This window comes from Syzygium oleosum, unplaced genomic scaffold, assembly GCF_021117445.2.
Source record: "Syzygium oleosum isolate NSW1041296 unplaced genomic scaffold, Sole_v2.1 Sole_v2.10, whole genome shotgun sequence".
NCBI lineage: Eukaryota > Viridiplantae > Streptophyta > Magnoliopsida > Myrtales > Myrtaceae > Syzygium > Syzygium oleosum.
Window position 1 is genome coordinate 9,199,242 of NW_026607494.1, and position 18,257 is coordinate 9,217,498.

General features: G+C 40.3%; 1 protein-coding gene and 1 pseudogene across 1 annotated transcript; one reads left to right on the forward strand and one right to left on the reverse strand.

The window, feature by feature from the left end:
• Positions 1 to 165: 165 nt before the first annotated feature.
• Positions 166 to 12,170, forward strand: LOC130139180 (rust resistance kinase Lr10-like; annotated as a pseudogene).
• A 4,871-nt stretch (positions 12,171 to 17,041) lies between these two features.
• LOC115664140 (uncharacterized) lies at positions 17,042 to 18,036 on the reverse strand. Its single transcript, XM_030586085.1, has 2 exons — positions 17,625 to 18,036; positions 17,042 to 17,061 (listed from the first exon to the last, which is right to left on the reverse strand). The coding sequence occupies exons 1-2, from the start codon at positions 18,034 to 18,036 to the stop codon at positions 17,042 to 17,044; spliced, it is 432 nt and encodes a 143-aa protein (XP_030441945.1).
• Positions 18,037 to 18,257: the final 221 nt, after the last annotated feature.

Genomic DNA, 18,257 nt, shown 5'->3' on the forward strand with positions numbered 1-18,257 from the left:
TCCAACTTGATACCCATCAAACTGAACAGCTCGAACTATCTTCTTTGGCGCTCTCTTTTCGAACCAATTCTCAAAGGCCACAACCTCATGTCTTACACTGATGGAACCTCCCAAGTGCCTGCTTCAATTGATGAAAATTACAAGACATGAATCGAAAAAGATCAGATGCTACTCTCCTGGATCAACGCTACTCTCTCTGAATCTGCACTTCCATATGTCATTGGTGCTACTTCTGCAAAAGCCGCGTGGGATGTCCTCGCTCGTTGCTATGCCTCTCTCACTCTTGCTCATGTAATGTCTCTCAAAAGACAATTACATCACCTCAAGAAGGGCAACCTCACCATGCAAGAATATCTCCAACAATTCAAAACTTTAGTTGATAAACTCGCAATTTGCGGATCCCCAGTAAGTGATGATGATCTCCTTTGCATTCTCGATGGATTGCCTGCTGCTTACCGCTCCTTTGCATCCTCTATTCGTGTTCGTGCTCATCAAACTTCCATCACCATTGAAGATTTATACAATCTCCTACTCTCTGAAGAACTGAGCATCACTGATGATTCAATATCCAAAACTACTTTTGCCTTCGTTGCAAACCGAAAACCTCGAACTCTCTCTCCTGGGCAGCACTCATTCACACCTTGTCCCTATAGGGGTGGCACCGGTTATAGGGGACGCAGCAGGGGTCATTCCAATCAAGCCGGACTTCTCCCTACTCCATCATTTCGACCTCAAGGTCGTCAACTGAATACTGGTCGCCTGATATGTCAGATCTGCAACAAACACGGCCATAGTGCCATTGCCTGCTATCATCGCATGAACTATGCATACCACGATCATAATCCTCCTGAAAAACTTGCTGCCATGGCTATTGCACCACCTACTAACGATGGCACTTGGTATACTGATATTAGGGCTAGCCATCATATTATAACCGATCTGGGTAATCTCTCCATCTCCGCTACAATAATAGTGGTTTTGATGAAGTTTAGGTTGGAAATGGCCAAGGTTTGTCTATTACTCATGTTGGTTCCGCTTCTCTCTCACATCCCGTTTCTTCCATACAATTAACTAATATACTTCGTTGTCCTCTAGCATCTACCAATTTAATTTCAGTTAGCCATTTTGCTAAAGACAACAACTTCTATTTTCTATTTGATGATTCTCAATTTGTTGGGAAGGACAAGCTAACGGGGCAAATTCTACACCACAGTTGGACTGAGAATGGGCTTTATCCTATGCGGTTCCCCAAACCTTGCTTCAAAGCTCAAGTTTCATTTTCTTCTAACATTGACTCCTCCACCTGGCATCATCGTCTCGGCCACCCTTCTGTAGCTATTCAAAATCTTATTTTTAAACAACTTCGAATATCAAATAAGCGTGACAACTCTCTCTGTTCTGCATGTCAGTTAGGCAAAAGTTGCAAGTTACCCTTTTCGTTGTCTCACACACGCACTCAATTTCCACTTGAACTGATTCATTGTGATGTATGGGGACCAGCCCCAGTATCTTCTATTTCAAAATTTTCCTACTATGTATTGTTTGTTGATGATTTCTCTCGTTACAGCTGGATATTTCCTATGTGCCATAAATATGATTTTTATGAAATTTTTCTGGCTTTCAAACCGCAAGTTGAAAATCAATTTAACCATCAAATTAAATTTTTCCGCTTCGATGCTGGTGGCGAATTCACTAGTGATGCACTTGAATCTTATTTTCATACTCATGGCATTGGTCATCAATTTTCCTACCCACATACGCCTGAACAAAATGGTGTCGTTGAGCGAAAACATCGCCACGTAGTTGAAACTGGTCTCGCTCTTCTAGCTCAAGCTGGCATGCCCTCTCGCTTTTGGTTGAAGCCTTCAATACGGTTATATATCTCATCAACCGCATGCCAATTATTTCTCAGATTTCCCCATATCAACAATTGTTTCAGCAAATTCCTGATTATTCTCATTTACGAGCCTTTGGATGCCTTTGTTATCCCTGGTTCCGTCCCTATTGTTCTAACAAATTGGAGTTCCGCTCTTCTTCGTGTTGTTTTCTAGGCTATAGTACATTTCATGAAGGGTATCGCTGCTATGACATGCAAAGTCACCGAGTTTACATATCTTATCATGTCAAATTTGACGAATTTGTTTACCCGTTTATCACAAACTCTAACTCTCCACCATCTCCTACCACTTTGCCCTCACTTGGTCCTATCTCCATCTGGCTACCATCAACCTCCGCCCCTACGGATACCGCATCGGTTGAGCCCACCATCAGCCCCGCCAACGGTGCCGCCGACGCTCTGCTAACTATAGATGACCTCCCATCTCCCCCTTTACCTTCCCCTATACCACCTACCACCATACCACCCCCTCCCCCACCACCTCCCACCTGCATTCATCCCATGATCACACGTTCTCAACATGGTATTTTCAAACCACAAACCTTTACTACTCGTTACCCCATTGCTCTTACTTCTTCTCTTCCCTTGGAGTCGACGTGCTACACTCAAGCTTCCAAATCACCTGAATGCTATGGATGAGGAATTTAATTCCTTACAGGAACAACACACCTGGTCCCTTGTGCCATTTAATCCAACCATGAACGTCGTTGGCTGCAAATGGGTTTACCGGATAAAACATAACCCAGACGGCACCATCAGTCACTACAAAGCTCGCCTTGTAGCGAAAGGATTTCACCAATAGCCTGTCATTGACTTTGTGGACACTTTCAGTCCTATCGTAAAGCATACTACTATTCGGGTCATTCTCACGCTGGCTGTCACTTATGGATGGGTGATTCAACAACTTGTTGTCGAATGTGCATTTTTACACGGTGATCTCCAGGAAACTGTGTATATGGCTCAACCACTAGGCTATGTTGATCCTGCTGCTCCTCATTCTGTTTGCTTAATGCACAAATCCATCTATGGCCTACGACGAGCACCTTGCACCTGGTTCGAAAAATTCACAGCTCGGCTCAAAGACAATGGTTTTTCAACCACTATCTCGGATCCGTCACTCTTCATTTACGATCATGGCTCTACCTTATCTATCTATTATCATATGTTGACGACATTATTTTAATAGGAAATGATTCCACCGCTATCTCTGCTATCATTGAGGAACTTCGCCACTCATTCAAGATGAAGGACTTATAGGCCCTTTGACTTATTTCTTGGGCATTCAACTCGTTCGACGAAGCCCCCATCACATCTTCCTTAGTCAGGCAAAGAACATTCATGACCTCTTATATCGCACCAATATGCTGGACTGCAAGCCTGTTTCTAGCCTTGCTACCTCGGATAAACTTGGTCATTCACGCAGTGACCCTTTCTCAGATCCTACTCTATACTGGAGTGTGGTTGGAGCACTTCAATATGTTACTCTCAGTTGTCCTGATGTTAACTACGCTGTTAACCAGGCTTGTCAATTTCTCAAAGCACCCGAAGAATACCATTGACATGTAAAGCGTATCCTTCGATACCTAAAAGGCACAATCTCTTATGGCATGCAACTTTAGCCTGGTCCTATTTCTTTACATGCCTATTGTGACGCTGATTGGGCCGGCAGTCCCGATGATCGCCACTCTACTAGTGGCTATTGTTTATTTCTCGGGGCCAACCCTGTTTACTGGAGTGCAAAAAAGCAACCTACTGTTGCCCGTTCTTCTACAGAGGTCGAGTATCGTTGTCTTGCTCAAACAGCTGCTGAAATTCAATGGCTCCTCTCTCTTCTCCGAGAACTACAGATCTCGCTTCTCCGCGCTCCTGTATTGTGGTGCGACGACATCTCTGCCATTGCCCTAACTCGGAATCCCATTTTTCATAGTCACACTAAACACATTGAAATAGATTATCACAATGTTTGTGAATTAGTGGGTCTCCAGTTACTTGACATCCGTTACATCAACACCTGCCATCAAATCGCGGACATCTTCACCAAAGGACTGTCATTAGCACGGGTTCGTCTTTTACGGTCCAAGCTTCACATTGTTGACAATGCTTTGCTTGCGGGAGGGTGATAACGTTCCTAGTCAGCAATCTTATCTCTTGTATCTAATTTAAGAATGTTGCTCCCATAATCTCTACTTACCTTAATCATCCTCAATCATCCCTAATTTAGGGCTCTTGTAATATCTATATATACAATACACTTGGACAATACAAGAGAAGATGAGAAATACAAAAACAGAAAAACACAATTTCTTCACCTACTATGTGTCGCGGCCGAAGAAGATATATAACTTTTGCTTCTTAGGCTTTCGATACCAAGGGAAAAAAATGCACATCCTACTACTACTGTAAGTATGCCTTTCTATCAAAGTACTTTACCCGTCCAATATGCTAATATATGTTTCTAGCTATAGCTCTTGAGCCTTAAAGCGACGAACTGTGATTGACTGGTATGAAAATCAAAGTAACAGATGCAAGTGAAGTTTGTAGAACTCCCGACCATCATCATTGAGTAAGCAAAACCGAATAAAACGAATTAGCCCTCGAGGGGATTAAGATGGCTTGCAAATAATTGGTTCACTGTGAAACAGAATCGTCGATCTCTAAGAGAAAATGACGATAGCAATCACGTTGTGTTGTGTTTTATAACTGTTATTTCCACAATGATAGTTGAAACTTGCAATATAGAACCCACTAAAACTAAGTTTGTACTAAGTCAACATTGAACATCTCGATTTTTACAAAATAGAAGAAAATTGTGTTTAGTTCCTTCTAAAAGTTTTTATTTTATCTTTTATCAAGAGTTCCCAATTTGGCGAATGAAAGCCCACCAAAAAGTTGATCCTACCTCAAGAGTTTAAACAAATATAGTCGCAAAAGGTCTCTAATTCTCAAAACTGAATATGTCTAAAACATTCAGAATCTCTTGAAAGCAAAACCTGTTGATTTACTGTATTTTAGCTCGCGACGGGGCCAGAAAATTCACTAGATATAATCTTCAGGTTTGAAGAACATACTAAATATGAGATCGAATTTGTTGAATATATACTACTATTGATTGTCGTAATTTAGATATATATAGTATGCAAATGTAACAACCCACCTGCGGATGACTGAGTTGGTGGGCGCTTTTCTTCCCTCCTTAGAGGTTCTGGGTTCGAATCCCCGCTCAGTTCCGTAATTTAAGTGGGGGCCCTGGTGGTGGGTTGTTGGGCTAGTCTCCCCCGAGGTATAGGCGCTCCGATTACCTGTGCGGGCTCGTCCCCGGGGAATGGTGGCGGATTTTCGGTTACAAAAAAAAAATGTAACATTAGTTATTATCGTTAATACATCTTTGCTTAGCATGTTGTTAATTAATACCTTGTTTTTTTAGTTAATCAGGATAATAATACTTCTTTCCTTATACGTATTTTTCATGCATTACTAAGCTAGTTTTGATTATATGTCTTAATTTATTTCTTGCTTTCAGTAGACAATACTTCCTGGGGTACGAAGCTAAACGTTGCATTGAATACAGTACCTAATGTCGGCTTTGTCTTCGGTATGGATGATTCTTTTTTTCACATCTACGAAACACTCGCGCCCTATATGTGAAGAAAGTACTCTTTATAAGTGCTTTATGACAAATGGAAAAATGACTATGCTTTACACTAATCTTAAGGCAATTTTCCACCCAGCTCACTTCTTGGCAGCAAAGTTCATATTCGGAGCTCCATGTGTGTTGATACTTCTAATCTATAAGTGGAAGAGAAGGCACCAAGCAATGGACGCAAACATCGAAGAATTGCTACAAGCTCACAACAACTTTTTGCCCACAAGGTACTCTTACTCAGATATCAAAAAGATCACAAGGAATTTCAAACACAAGTTATGTGAAGAGGTGACGTAGCGTTCCGCGAATAATTCAAGCAAAACCTTGCTTAGAGAGAAAAATCTCGAAATTCAATATTGATGATAAGAATGTTCTGTCTTCAAAACAACCATAAACACCCTTTTATAGGGGTTAAACCTAATTACAATATGAAACCTAATCATAATAGGAAAGTTACCTAATCTGAATTGGAAAGCGTAAAATATCAAAATTAGGAAACTACCTTTTTAAATTAACTCATAAAAAATATCCGATGTCATCGACCGGGTCCGCCGGTTCTAGTCACATCACCGTTTCGCCTTCCGTTTGAACTTTTGCCTGTCCAATCGGTCCAGAAACGCACCACTAATAGATTCCACATCATTCTCCTCCACTTGAAAAGAACTCGTCCTCGAGTTAAAATCAGGATCTGGATATAACGACTCTGTGGACTCATAAAACGGTGACAAATCAGCAACATTAAAAGTGTTGGATATGCCCATGCTATGTGGAAGGTCTATAACATAAGCATTATCGTTGATTTTCTTGCTGACAGTGTAAGGTCCATACTTTTTTTGCTGTAATTTACCGTAAGATCCAGCTGGTAATCGCTCTTTACGAAGAAAAACCATGACTTGATCACCTACCGCAAACACCTGCTTCCGCCTGTGCTTATCTGCTGCAGCTTTATACTTCTGATTAGCTTCCTCCAGCTTCTGTTTGACTTCACGATGCACCTCTACAATCTGTTTAGCCATATGATCCGCTGTTACACTTTTATCCGCTTGCTTAGGCAACTGTACCAAATCTAGAGTATGCTGAGGCGCCTTTGTATAAACAATAGAAAAAGGCGACCTGCCAATAGAACTATGAACTGCATTATTATAAGCAAACTCTGTTTATGATAAAGCAACATCCCATTGCTTCGGCTTATCTCCACAAATGCTTCGAATCAAGTTTCCCAGAGTTCTATTAACCATCTCTGTTTGCCCATCAGCCTGTGGGTGAGCTGTGCTACTGAAATTCAAAGATGAATCAAACAGTTTCCATAAAGTCCGCCAAAAATACCCTAGAAATTTACTATCCCTATATGAGGTAATAGACTTGGGCAAACCATGCAAACGAACCACTTCCTTAAAGAATAATCTGGCCACACTTACTGCATCAGAAGTTTTCCTACAAGGAATGAAGTGCGCCATCTTGGAAAATCTGTCAACCACAACGAAAACAGAATCCACGCCTCTTTGTGTCCGTGGTAAACCAAGCACAAAATCCATGGACAGATCTTCCCATATATTGTTAGGAACAGGTAAAGGCATATACAGACCTGTATTCTTAGATTGACCCTTAGCAGTCTGGCAAACATAACACTTTTGTACGTACCTACTGACATCTCTACGCAACTGGGGCCAGTAAAATCGCTCCCGGACTGCAGCAATAGTTTTATCACGACCTAGATGTGCAGCTAATCCACCATCATGTAAATCGCGAATTACCTTCTCTCGTAATGATGTTCGAGGAAGGCAAAGCTAGTTGCTACGCATCAAATAGCCATCCTGCACATAAAATTCTTGTACAGGTTGACCAGCAGCACATGACTCCCAAATTTTTCCAAAGTCATCATCATCTGCATAACAGTTTTTCAACTGCTCAAACCCCAAGATGTCTTGGCTTAATGTAATCAACAAGCCAGCTCTCGTACTCAATGCATCTGCTACGACATTATGCACACCTGACTTGTGCTGTAATCTGAAATGAAATTTTTGCAAGAATTGACACCATCGCGCATGCATATCTTTGTTAATCCTCTTCTGACTATTTAGATACTTCAAAGCTTCATGATCAGAATAAAGGAAGAATTATTTCCCAATCAGATAATGGTCCCAGGTCTTCAAAGCCCTTACGACAGAATAGAATTCTTTATCATAAGTGCTCCACTTCTGCCTTGCGTCACTGAGTTTCTCACTAAAATAGCAAACTGGTCTGCGTTCCTGAGATAAAACAGCTCCTATACCCACTCCACTAGTATCACAGTTCACTTCAAACAGTTTATCAAAATCAGGTAAAGTAAGAACAGGTGCAGTACATAACTTCTCCTTCAAAATAGCAAAACTATTCTCAGCTTCCTCTCCCCATAGAAATTTGCCTTTCTTCATACATTCAGTAATTGGGGCTGCGATAGTACTGAAATTCTTAATAAATCGCCGATAGAAAGTAGCTAACCCATGAAAACTCCTAACGTCAGAAACTGTTTTAGGAGTCGACCACTCTCTGATTGCTCTTACCTTCGCCTCATCTACCTCTTCAGCAGTAATAATAAACTCCAAGAATAACAGCTTATTAGTTAAAAAACTGCACTTCTTAAGATTAATATACAGCTTATTAATCTGTAAGGCTGTCAACACCTCCCTTAAATGCATCAGATGATCCTCCTCGGTCTTACTATAAATCAGGATATCATCAAAATAAACTACAATAAATTTGCCAATAAAAGATTTCAGAACCTGATTCATAAGTCTCATGAAAGTGCTTGGAGCATTAGAAAGTCCGAAAGGCATCGCCAACCATTCGTACAATCCCTCCTTTGTTTTGAAAGCTGTCTTCCACTCATCTCCGGGCCGAATCCGAATCCGAATATGATGGTATCCATTCTTCAAATCCAGCTTCGAAAACCACTTAGCACCGTGCAACCTATCCAGCATGTCATCCAATCTTGGAATTGGAAACTTGTAACCCACGGTTATTTTATTAATAGCCCTACTATCTATACACATCCGCCAACTCCCATCTTTCTTAGGAGTCAACAAGGCCGGAACAGCACATGTGCTCATGCTATTCTGAATGTGTCCCTTTCGCAACAACTCATCCACTTTCTCTTTTAGAATCTTGCTCTCTTTTGGACTTATCTTGTAGTGTGGTAAATTTGGCAGACTAGCACAAGGAATTAAGTCTATATGGTGCTGAATATCACGCATAGGCGGCAACCCATCTGGAATCTCTTCAGGCATCAGTTCGCTAAATTCCTTCAATAAAGGTTTAACTGACTCGGGCTGCTCCTCTACTTGTAATTCAGCCTCAGTCTCAATTGCTTGTTTCACGACTAGCACGTGAATCTGTCGGGTCTCTTTAACCTCAGCTTCAAATTTCCTCGTAAGGGTAAGGAAATTATTTTGAGCAGCTTGTTTTCCTTTGTTCTTTAGTGGCAGCAACGTATACTTCACTCCATCCTTCACGAGGTTATACTGATTGCTTCTTCCTGAATGCTGAGCATCTACGTCAAATTGCCACAGTCTCCCAAATAACACATGACATACATCTATGTCTACTACATCACAATACAGCTCATCATGATATTTACCGATGGAGAATGGAATTTTGCATCGTTCAGTTACATGAATACTTTCCGCTCCAGATTTAATCCATCCTAATGTATAGGGATTAGGATACTTCTCCACGAGTATCCCCAGCTTCTTCACTGCCTCCTTTCCAATGATATTCTCCATACTTCCACTATCAATAACCACAGCAAAGATCTTTCCCAAAATGGTGCACCTGGTTCGGAATAACTGATGGCGCTGCGAATCATCTTCCTGTTTTGGGGCCAACATCATCCTGCGCACCACACAGTTTACTTGCTTCTCTTCTTCATCTTCAAAATCATCGTCCTCACCATCCGGCGCACAGCAATATCCATCTTCCTCCTCTTCTCTCGCTGCTACGTTTACGGTCTTTCTCTGAGGGCATTCATTAGAACGGTGCCCAGGTTGATTACACCTATAACACTTTATCGCAGCTGGTTTAGTATAAGGGTTAGGGTTCGCAGTTTTCTGTGCTTGCGTTCCCTTATCCCTCGGCTCGTTCATAGGGCGCTTTTCTACCGCCTTATCTTCCTGATTTCGCCCTGCGTTAAAGCGATTATTGAAACTGCTCTTTTCTATCGAACTGCTCGAGCTGCTACCTCGATAATTTTCGTAGCCTCTTCTTCCCCTATCTTGCTGCATCAATTCTGCCTTCATCGCCATATTCTTGGCTTCAGTTAAATTTCGCAGAAACTGCACTCCAATTTTATCTCGAATGAAGGGTTTCAAACCATCAAGATATCTGGCCACCTGTTATCCCTCCGTCTCTGATAAATTATTCCGATCCGCCAATCTCATAAATTCGACCGTATACTCATGCACAGTCCGATTGCCCTGCTGGCAACGTTGGTATTGCTGGAACATAATCTGCTCATAGTCGGGTGGAAGGAATTCTTGCTTCAGCAGCCTCCTCATCCTAGTCCAAGTTCGAACTCTCTCTTTCCCTTCTCGTTCCCTCCTATTCTGTAATCTCTCCCACCATGCAGACGCACCGCTCTTTAATCTACAGGCTACTAATCGCACCCTTTTCTCACCATGGGTCTCCATATAGTCGAAAAATCTATTTATATCAGCAAGCCAATCCAGAAATTCTTCTATGCCCAGACTACCATTAAAATAAGGGATATCAACTTTCAATTTAAAGTCGTTACCTTCACGATCGTCATAGCGTTGTCTTCCATCTCTCCGATCATATCCTCTTTGAAATCCTCCATGATGACGTCTACCGCCATAATCAGCACGTTCCTCATCAAAATTTTCAGTTTCTTCTTCTTTCGAACTCCCTGAAAACAGAGGGTTATTCTGCCTGCGGACAGGAACAGGCCTATCAATAGGATCACCACGAGCAAGATCTGCACCCGGCCTTCTGTCGTTCCGCCGATTCCGGTTCACATCAACACCGAGACCTTCGAATCGTTCTATTAACTCGTCAAATCGTTCTTCAAAACGACGAAGACTTTGATCGAATTGTTGATCCAAGCGTTCCATTAAACGCTGCTCCAAACGTTGCAGCGCGTCGTCCCTAAGGGTTAGGGCTCCAGTCTCCTGAGCATCGTCACGAAGACCACCGCCAGTCACCATAGGTTTTGATACCACCTGACGCAGCGTTCCGCGAATAATTCAAGCAAAACTTTGCTTAGAGAGAAAAATCTCGAAATTCAATATTGATGATAAGAATGTTCTGTCTTCAAAACAACCCTAAACACCATTTTATAGGGGTTAAACCTAATTACAATAAGAAACCTAATCATAATAGAAAAGTTACCTAATCTAAATTGGAAACCTAATCATAATAGGAAAGTTACCTAATCTGAATTGAAAACCTAATAATAATAGGAAAGTTACCTAATCTGAATTGGAAAGCGTAAAACATCAAAATTAGGAAACTGCCTTTTTAAATTAACTCATAAAAAATATCCGATGTCATCGACCGGGTCCGCCGGTTCTAGTCACATTACCGTTTCGCCTTCCGTTTGGACTTCTGCCTATCCAATCGGTCCAGAAACGCACCACTAATAGATTTCGGATCAAGAGGGATTTGGTTCCATGTACAGAGGAGTACTTAGAAGTGGCAATGAAGTTGCAGTTAAGATCTTGAACAAACCAAAATCCAACGGAGAAGATTTTATAAGTGAAGTGGCCACAATTGGAAGGATTCACCACGTTAATGTGGTCCAACTTGTTGGTTTTTGCTTCAATTACTCCAAACAAGCTCTTGTTTATGATTTCATGCCAAATGGATCTTTGGATAAGCACATTTTGCATAAGGATGGTGAGAATTCTCTTGATTAGAAGAAAATGTGTGAGATCTCTCTTGTTGTAGCTAGAGGCATAGAGTATCTACATCGGGGATGTGACATGCAAATTTTGCACTTTGACATCAAGCCTCAGAACATTCTCCTAAACCAGAGTTTCAATCCGAAAGTTTCTGATTTTGGACTTGCAAGACTTTACCCCACTGATCGCAGCATAGTAACGTTGGCTACAGCAAGAGGAACCTTAGGATATATGGCACTTGAGCTATTCCATAAGGACATTGGCGGTGTTTCTTACAAAGCCGATGTTTATAGTTTTGGGATGTTATTGATGGAAATGGCCGGTAAAAGGAGAAATGTAAATGTAAATGCAAATGCAAATGCAGCGGCATAAAGTCAAATATATTTTCCTTTGTGGGTTTATGATCAACTTGGCAAAGAAAAGGAAGTTGCAATGGTAGATGCCACAGAAGAGGAAAGAGGCAACGAGGAAGATGATAATTGTTGCTCTTTGGTGTATACAATTGAACCTTAATAATCGATCGTCAATGAGACGGGTCCTTAATATGCTAGAAGCAGAGATCGATGAACTACAAATTCCCCCGAAGCCACTTCTGTATTCAACAGAGACGTTGGTTGCTAATGTCAATACTGAGATTGAGCTTGAAACTTTCTCATCTTCTTCAAGTGTTTCAACAATTTCTAGTAGTTACCAGTATGAGCACGATAACAAGATTCCGCAATCTTGTTTCGTGTGATTTTTTCACTCTCGTAGAAATTGAATGAAAGATAAAAGCAGTGCTATCACTTGTACATGACTTTACTGGTGTAATCCTCGTGGCTATCCATTGATACCCACTTTTTCTAAACATGTTTTTTTTTGCCCGACATTTTCTTCAAGAAATTATTGATCCTTTTGAGTCTCAGTGTCAATCCTTCCCCCGTCGTCCTAAAGCATTATTATAAGGTATGAACTAAGAACTTCGTTATTTTAAAAGAAGAAGAAGAAGAAGGTCCGTTTGAAATGGGATACATCGAAATATTTATACTATAATACATAGTCTAATTGTAATAAGAGTTAGGATGTTATTGAGATAGATTGAACTCGTTCATTTCACAATATACATCTTTCATATTCTTTTGGCTAAGGTTCGTAAAAATGTCAAAGGTAGAGCTTCGCTCTATCAAAAAATTAGACCTTCCCAGATAAATGTTGTATTAGCTACTATATGGAGACTTCCTACCTCCATCTTTTTGAATTATTAGCACTTTTTGTATTGCTGGGGGATGCCCCTAAGCTGCTATACTTCATCTGGTTTATAATACTTACATTCACACCAAAAAAAAAATCACATAATTACTAACTCAACTTATCAACATCGAAGGTCCATTTTCCATTGTTTTCTAATTAGTGACAACCTTAACCATCATTATATGTATGAATGTGTTTAAGAAATTACTAACATTTGGTAGAGGGGTTATTTCTTTTCTGCCAAGAAATTAATGAGCAGTTTAATTAGTGTCTTTTCCCCCTTGTATTTCCTAATACCAAAACCAAAATGACCTCTTTTTAACTCTTTACAAAAAGGTATCATTTATCTACGCATTTACCTTAAACCCTAAACTCTAAATTCTAAACCCTAAAAACATGTGATGGTTTATGAACAGAAAATACACTTGGGCTCGTTGAACGAGCAATCATAAGCTCAAGCGTAGGACCAAATGAGGAAAATAAATCATTTGAAGTGGGTAAAGTAGAATCTTCAAGGAACCGAGCATGTCAATTCCGCGAATGTTTCAACCGTCGGTCTTCAAGCAAAATGGGTCCGACAAAAGTTCATAATGTGGAAACTATATGATGCGGCACGTTAAGGCTGCATAACCGAAACCAATCAGGTTATCTCCTTTTGAATTTGGTATTAATTCGATTGTCCAAAAAATGCTAATTGATAGATAAGATCGCGTAGCTTATCCATGACACAGTAAATAATCTCTTTTTTTTTTGTTTTTGTTTTTGTTTTAATGGGTGTTTGACAATTATATGAGTCAGTGGGTCACTTTAGCATGCGCAAGGTGGGTCATGTTGTATGGTGCAATTCCATGACGCGAACTGTTTCCATTCTTGGTGGGCAACATCTCATTGCGAAATAATGTGTGTATAGCTGTGTCCAGTTATTTCGACCCATCTCTTTTTGTTTGGACTCAAACTCCAACTGGGTCTTGTGCAACCCACTGCCTAATTTCCCACCATTGACAACATTAATTCTTCCTAAACAGATATTAATAACAGTGGACCGCCATTAACTATAACAATCCCATTTTTTTATAATTTTTTTCTCTTATAATAAATAGCTCTTAACCTAGATTTAAGGCATATGTTTACGGGAGAAACATTTGAAAAAGGAGAAGTGTCGACATGTACAGATGGAATTGGAGGCAAGCTCCAATGTTCGAGTGGCGCGCCAGCGGCCAGTCAGAGAACCCTATGTGATCCCCAAGCCATTAATATCAATAAGATTTAAGAAAGATTAAAAATGGCAAAATCAGATTCAAATACAGAATATTGAAAATATTTTCTTTTTCCCAATAAATGGGTGGCCGGAGCACTTCGAGTGCTTGAGCTAATGCTCACCAATGTGCTAATCTTCCGATTCGATACATGCCGAGTGATTAATAGAACATACAGGATCCTGATAGAATGTGCACATGTAAGCCATTTCGATCGAGACTTTCAAATGAGAAAGATGTACAAATATCATGAATATATGTAAATGCATGTGCACAATCATGTGTCGGCTCCACATTTAACGATTTATGACCACAATAAGTCTGTTGTCTAACACATACTTTTTCACACAAAAGTGTTCAAATACATTTGGCATAAATAGCATTGCCAAAAAAATATTTTATTAACGAGTACTCTTGAAATAGTAGTAGAGCTGCATAAGTAGCATTATCATATTATGGGTAATGAAAATTATAAAAAAAATGATATATTTCCCTTTTTTATTAAACATGCTTGACGAGTGCTCTTAACATCCTATCAACGATAACTGGCAAGTTCACTCATATCAAAGTATGACATAGGGAGAGGAATCCAAAATCACAATAATAATGTCCTAGTAAGGAAAGTGATGAACCCATCATGAGGAGCTAGAATTTCTTCTCATTAGACATCTCTAATGTCACAATCTGTCTCCCTAAAGAAGCAAACTTGCCTTGGCACGCCAAAAAAAAGTTCCAACTTTGACTGGTGAACATTTTTATCGGGTCGTATATGCTTTTACTGAATGAATATGCTTTGACATCAATGTCTAGCAATTTGTGAGACAACAAAAGGAGCTCTTTCAACTCTGTCACTCTCCTTTTGGTTAGCCTGCCGGAGCAATTGATCGAGGTCTAGGAATGTGCCAATTTGAGAGGCAAGAGGGGTCACAGTAATCTGATATTAACTAGTGGTGTTTGATCCTACTAAATTTGATTCGTGGAAGAGTGGATTGACCAATTAAGATGAGTATTGCTTGTGATGTAAGAAGTTACACTTAGTCAAATAGAGGCTTTTGAAATAGCTTAGTTCAGTATCCTCGTGTAGTTGGATTCTTGGGAGTTCTTTTATTGATTTGGTCACGGTTTTGAGGAATTTGAGAAGAATTTAATTGAAGTACAAACTTTTTCGAAGTCTTGGAGAAGTATAGTAATAAATGGCCTTTAATCAATAAACCAAAAGTGAATTAGGCATATGCATATTATGTTGGGTGCCACACACTTGTAAAAGAATCTCGTAATAACATTTCTTATGCCAAAGAGACCACGCCACACTGCTAATGACCCCATTAGCTAAGACTAAACAGATTTGCACGTTCTCTTTCCCAAATCTGTCCGAGATTAGGAGGGCCCATTTGAAAGTCGCTCTTACTCATTGCTTAATTTGATTATTAAGCATCTCCTAAAGCACAGAAAGCACCTTAGCCATTCAATATTCGGCAATATCTTGCTGTATTCTTTGTGGTCCTAAGTGAAAGGAATATGCCTCCCCTAAGTCGTAGATAGGCCCCAGAAAGATTAATCAAATCAAGAGGGTGATCATGGATATGGTCAGACTTATGCTAAATTGAGTTATATTAGTTTAAATTCCAACTTGCATGTCATTACTAAGAACGATAGGCCAAATGCAAATGACAAACCTTCTAGTTCAGTCTCACAAAGAGGAAGCTGAGATTATTTAGAGATAATATAAAGAACCTGTCTAGCATGATATTTGCTTTTTTGAAATAAATTTTTCGGCTTTGGTCGTGACCTTTGACTTCAAAATTTTTACTTTGGCAAAAAATACATACTGTAGAAGTTCGCAAATTTTCAAGCTATTATCTTACTTTGACCTAAGATAATGCAAATTAAAGAACTAAGCTCTGATGCCATAGCGCAAGCAAATAAGGGCAAAACAAACTTCAACGCAAATCGCTAGACGAATGTTGATCTGAATTGGGAATGTTTTGCATAGAGCATTTTCACAGGCAACTTTGGGAAAAGCTTTTGGACATGAAGCAAAACTTCACGTTTTGCTCACCAATCGCCTCGAATTCCCCAATCCAATCCGACAAAAGACAATCGAGATCATAAAAAAATCAAAAGACAACTGTCGATGTCTCTTTTGTTTTTGTTTTTTCCTTCTTTTAAAAAAAAGAAAAGGGCATAAGGTCAAGAAACGATGTGGATCAAAGTACTTTAGCCATGCGCGAGTGCACACTACTTGTGGAAGCAGGCCAAGAAACAAAAGGTCTCGCCAGCAAGGCAGTTTCTTAAGTATGGCTAACTTAAAAAACACAAAGTATTCACGATTTTTCTTTGGACTTTATGTGCTATGAAAACTTTGTTTTTTTAACCATGTGGCGTTTCCTTTCCCGAGCGAAAAGAGATGGGACATGGCATTAGGGACATGATGCACATGCCATGCCAGTCAGTTTCACGAGCGTGAAATTTGTTTTTTGGGTTACCCAAAGAGAAAGTAACACAAATAGTCTCTGAATTTTGATTTAATGTACAATGTTGTCATTATGCTTTTAATTTATTATATGTGGTTCATGAACTATTGATAAGTATTCGATGTAGTCCCTACACTAAATGAAAATGTTTAATATCGTCCTTCCGTTAATTCAAATTAATGGAATCGGTTAATATGACTTTCAATTCTTTAAGTTTGAACAGTGGACAAAAAAGAGTTGTAGGTGAATATCCACGTAAGATACTCATTCCAAGCTAGGAAAATAAATTTCCACGTGGGATGCTTGAAGTCCCTAATTTTTTTTTCTTTCTAAAGTAAATAGATAAAAATTTCCACATGTTGATTCTTCACTCTTTAAAATCCAACTCAATATATAATAATCCATGTCAACAAATAACGTCTGATTTGTCGTTTGAGCAAATCCAAAGACTATATGGAAAATTTACCAATTGTCCAGATTGCACATTTGGTCAAAGTTTAGGGTTCGTTTGTGTCATTTTCTCTTCTTTAAAACTTAAACTAGACCTGTTAAACAAGCGAGTTGGACCTAGGGTCATATTGTGATAGATAGTGGCCTTGGACTCAAAACGTGAACTTTTTCGATGGGTCGTGTGGGATTTGTGTTTCTTAATCCAAGTAGATCAAAACTGTGACATCCAGAAATTCCTACATCAATTACTAATATGTAGGAAATGAAGACGATAATTGTCACAAGTAGAAATCCCAGTTGGATTATCGAATTTATTGTGTGCGAAAGTAAAATGTATTTATGTATCCGTGACTTTCGGAATGTGATTCCATTATGATGTAATTACTGTCACGCCCCGAACCCCATCGAGCTCGTGGCACTCCTCTTTGGTCGAATTAATGCGACGTCCTTGGAAACGACGCCGACCCAAATCAAACCATCAGAGATATAAAACACCAGCGAAAGCCACAAACACCCAGGCAATATTAACTAGGGGTAAAAAGGGAGAATAAACATATCCATTACCGATTCAAACTTATACAATATCCACCATTTACATAACCACAACATATACATGCACACCGAACTTCTAAACTATATACCATCGATATAAAAAATGATCAGCAGCCTGGGTATACCTTATCTCCAAAAATGGGACACATAAAAAAGGTTTACCTAACCCCTAAAACCAGCCCCTACGCCCTCGAGATGGCGTCCACTCTGAATCCGACTCCTCAGAACTCGAGTCTGAATCCCTCTGAGCCATTTGCTCCTCAGAGGACTCCGAGTCGGCCTCGATCTCAATCGGGTTACCCAACTCACCCGACTCTAATGGAACCTTTACCCGCTCCTCCTCATCAGGCTCCTCTTCTGGCTCCTCCTTTGGTTCATTCTCAGGCTCATCCTCTAGCTCGTCCTCTGGCTTGTCTTCTGGCTCGTTCTCGGGTTCTTCCTCTGGTACTTCTTCGGGCTCTTCTTCGGGGTCTTCTTCTCTGGGCTCTTCCTCTGGTATTACCCCTAGATCCACATCCATTGGATCATACCCCGCCTGGGATTCTTCTGGCTCAGGATCATGCTCGGCCCCTGAAGGCTCAGGTGCTGCAGGTGCAGGCCGGTGTCCGGACTGTGCTAGGCTAGTCTCCAGACTAGTCATCTCGCCATCAGGAGGGGGTATGGCTGACGGATCCCAATCCCCTACTCCGTCAAATGGCACATCAAAGCCACGGACGGGGCCAAACTCGTCCAACCTATCCCTAAACATCCAGGCGGTGTAGGTGTGGGCCTGCCAGAGGGGTAATCCTATGTCTACCCAGACTACAGTAGTGTGCTTGATCCAGATCATATTATCGTCTATCGGGTACTCTACAACATTAT

Excerpts from the sequence above, each read along its gene's own strand:
- LOC115664140 (XM_030586085.1), bottom strand. The coding sequence starts at position 18,036 with ATGACTAGTCTGGAGACTAGCCTAGCACAGTCCGGACACCGGCCTGCA. Across the intron at positions 17,062-17,624 it reads TCAGAGGGATTCAGACTCGA|TTTTGATCTACTTGGATTAA; the intron begins GTTCTGAGGAGT and ends TGGATGTCACAG.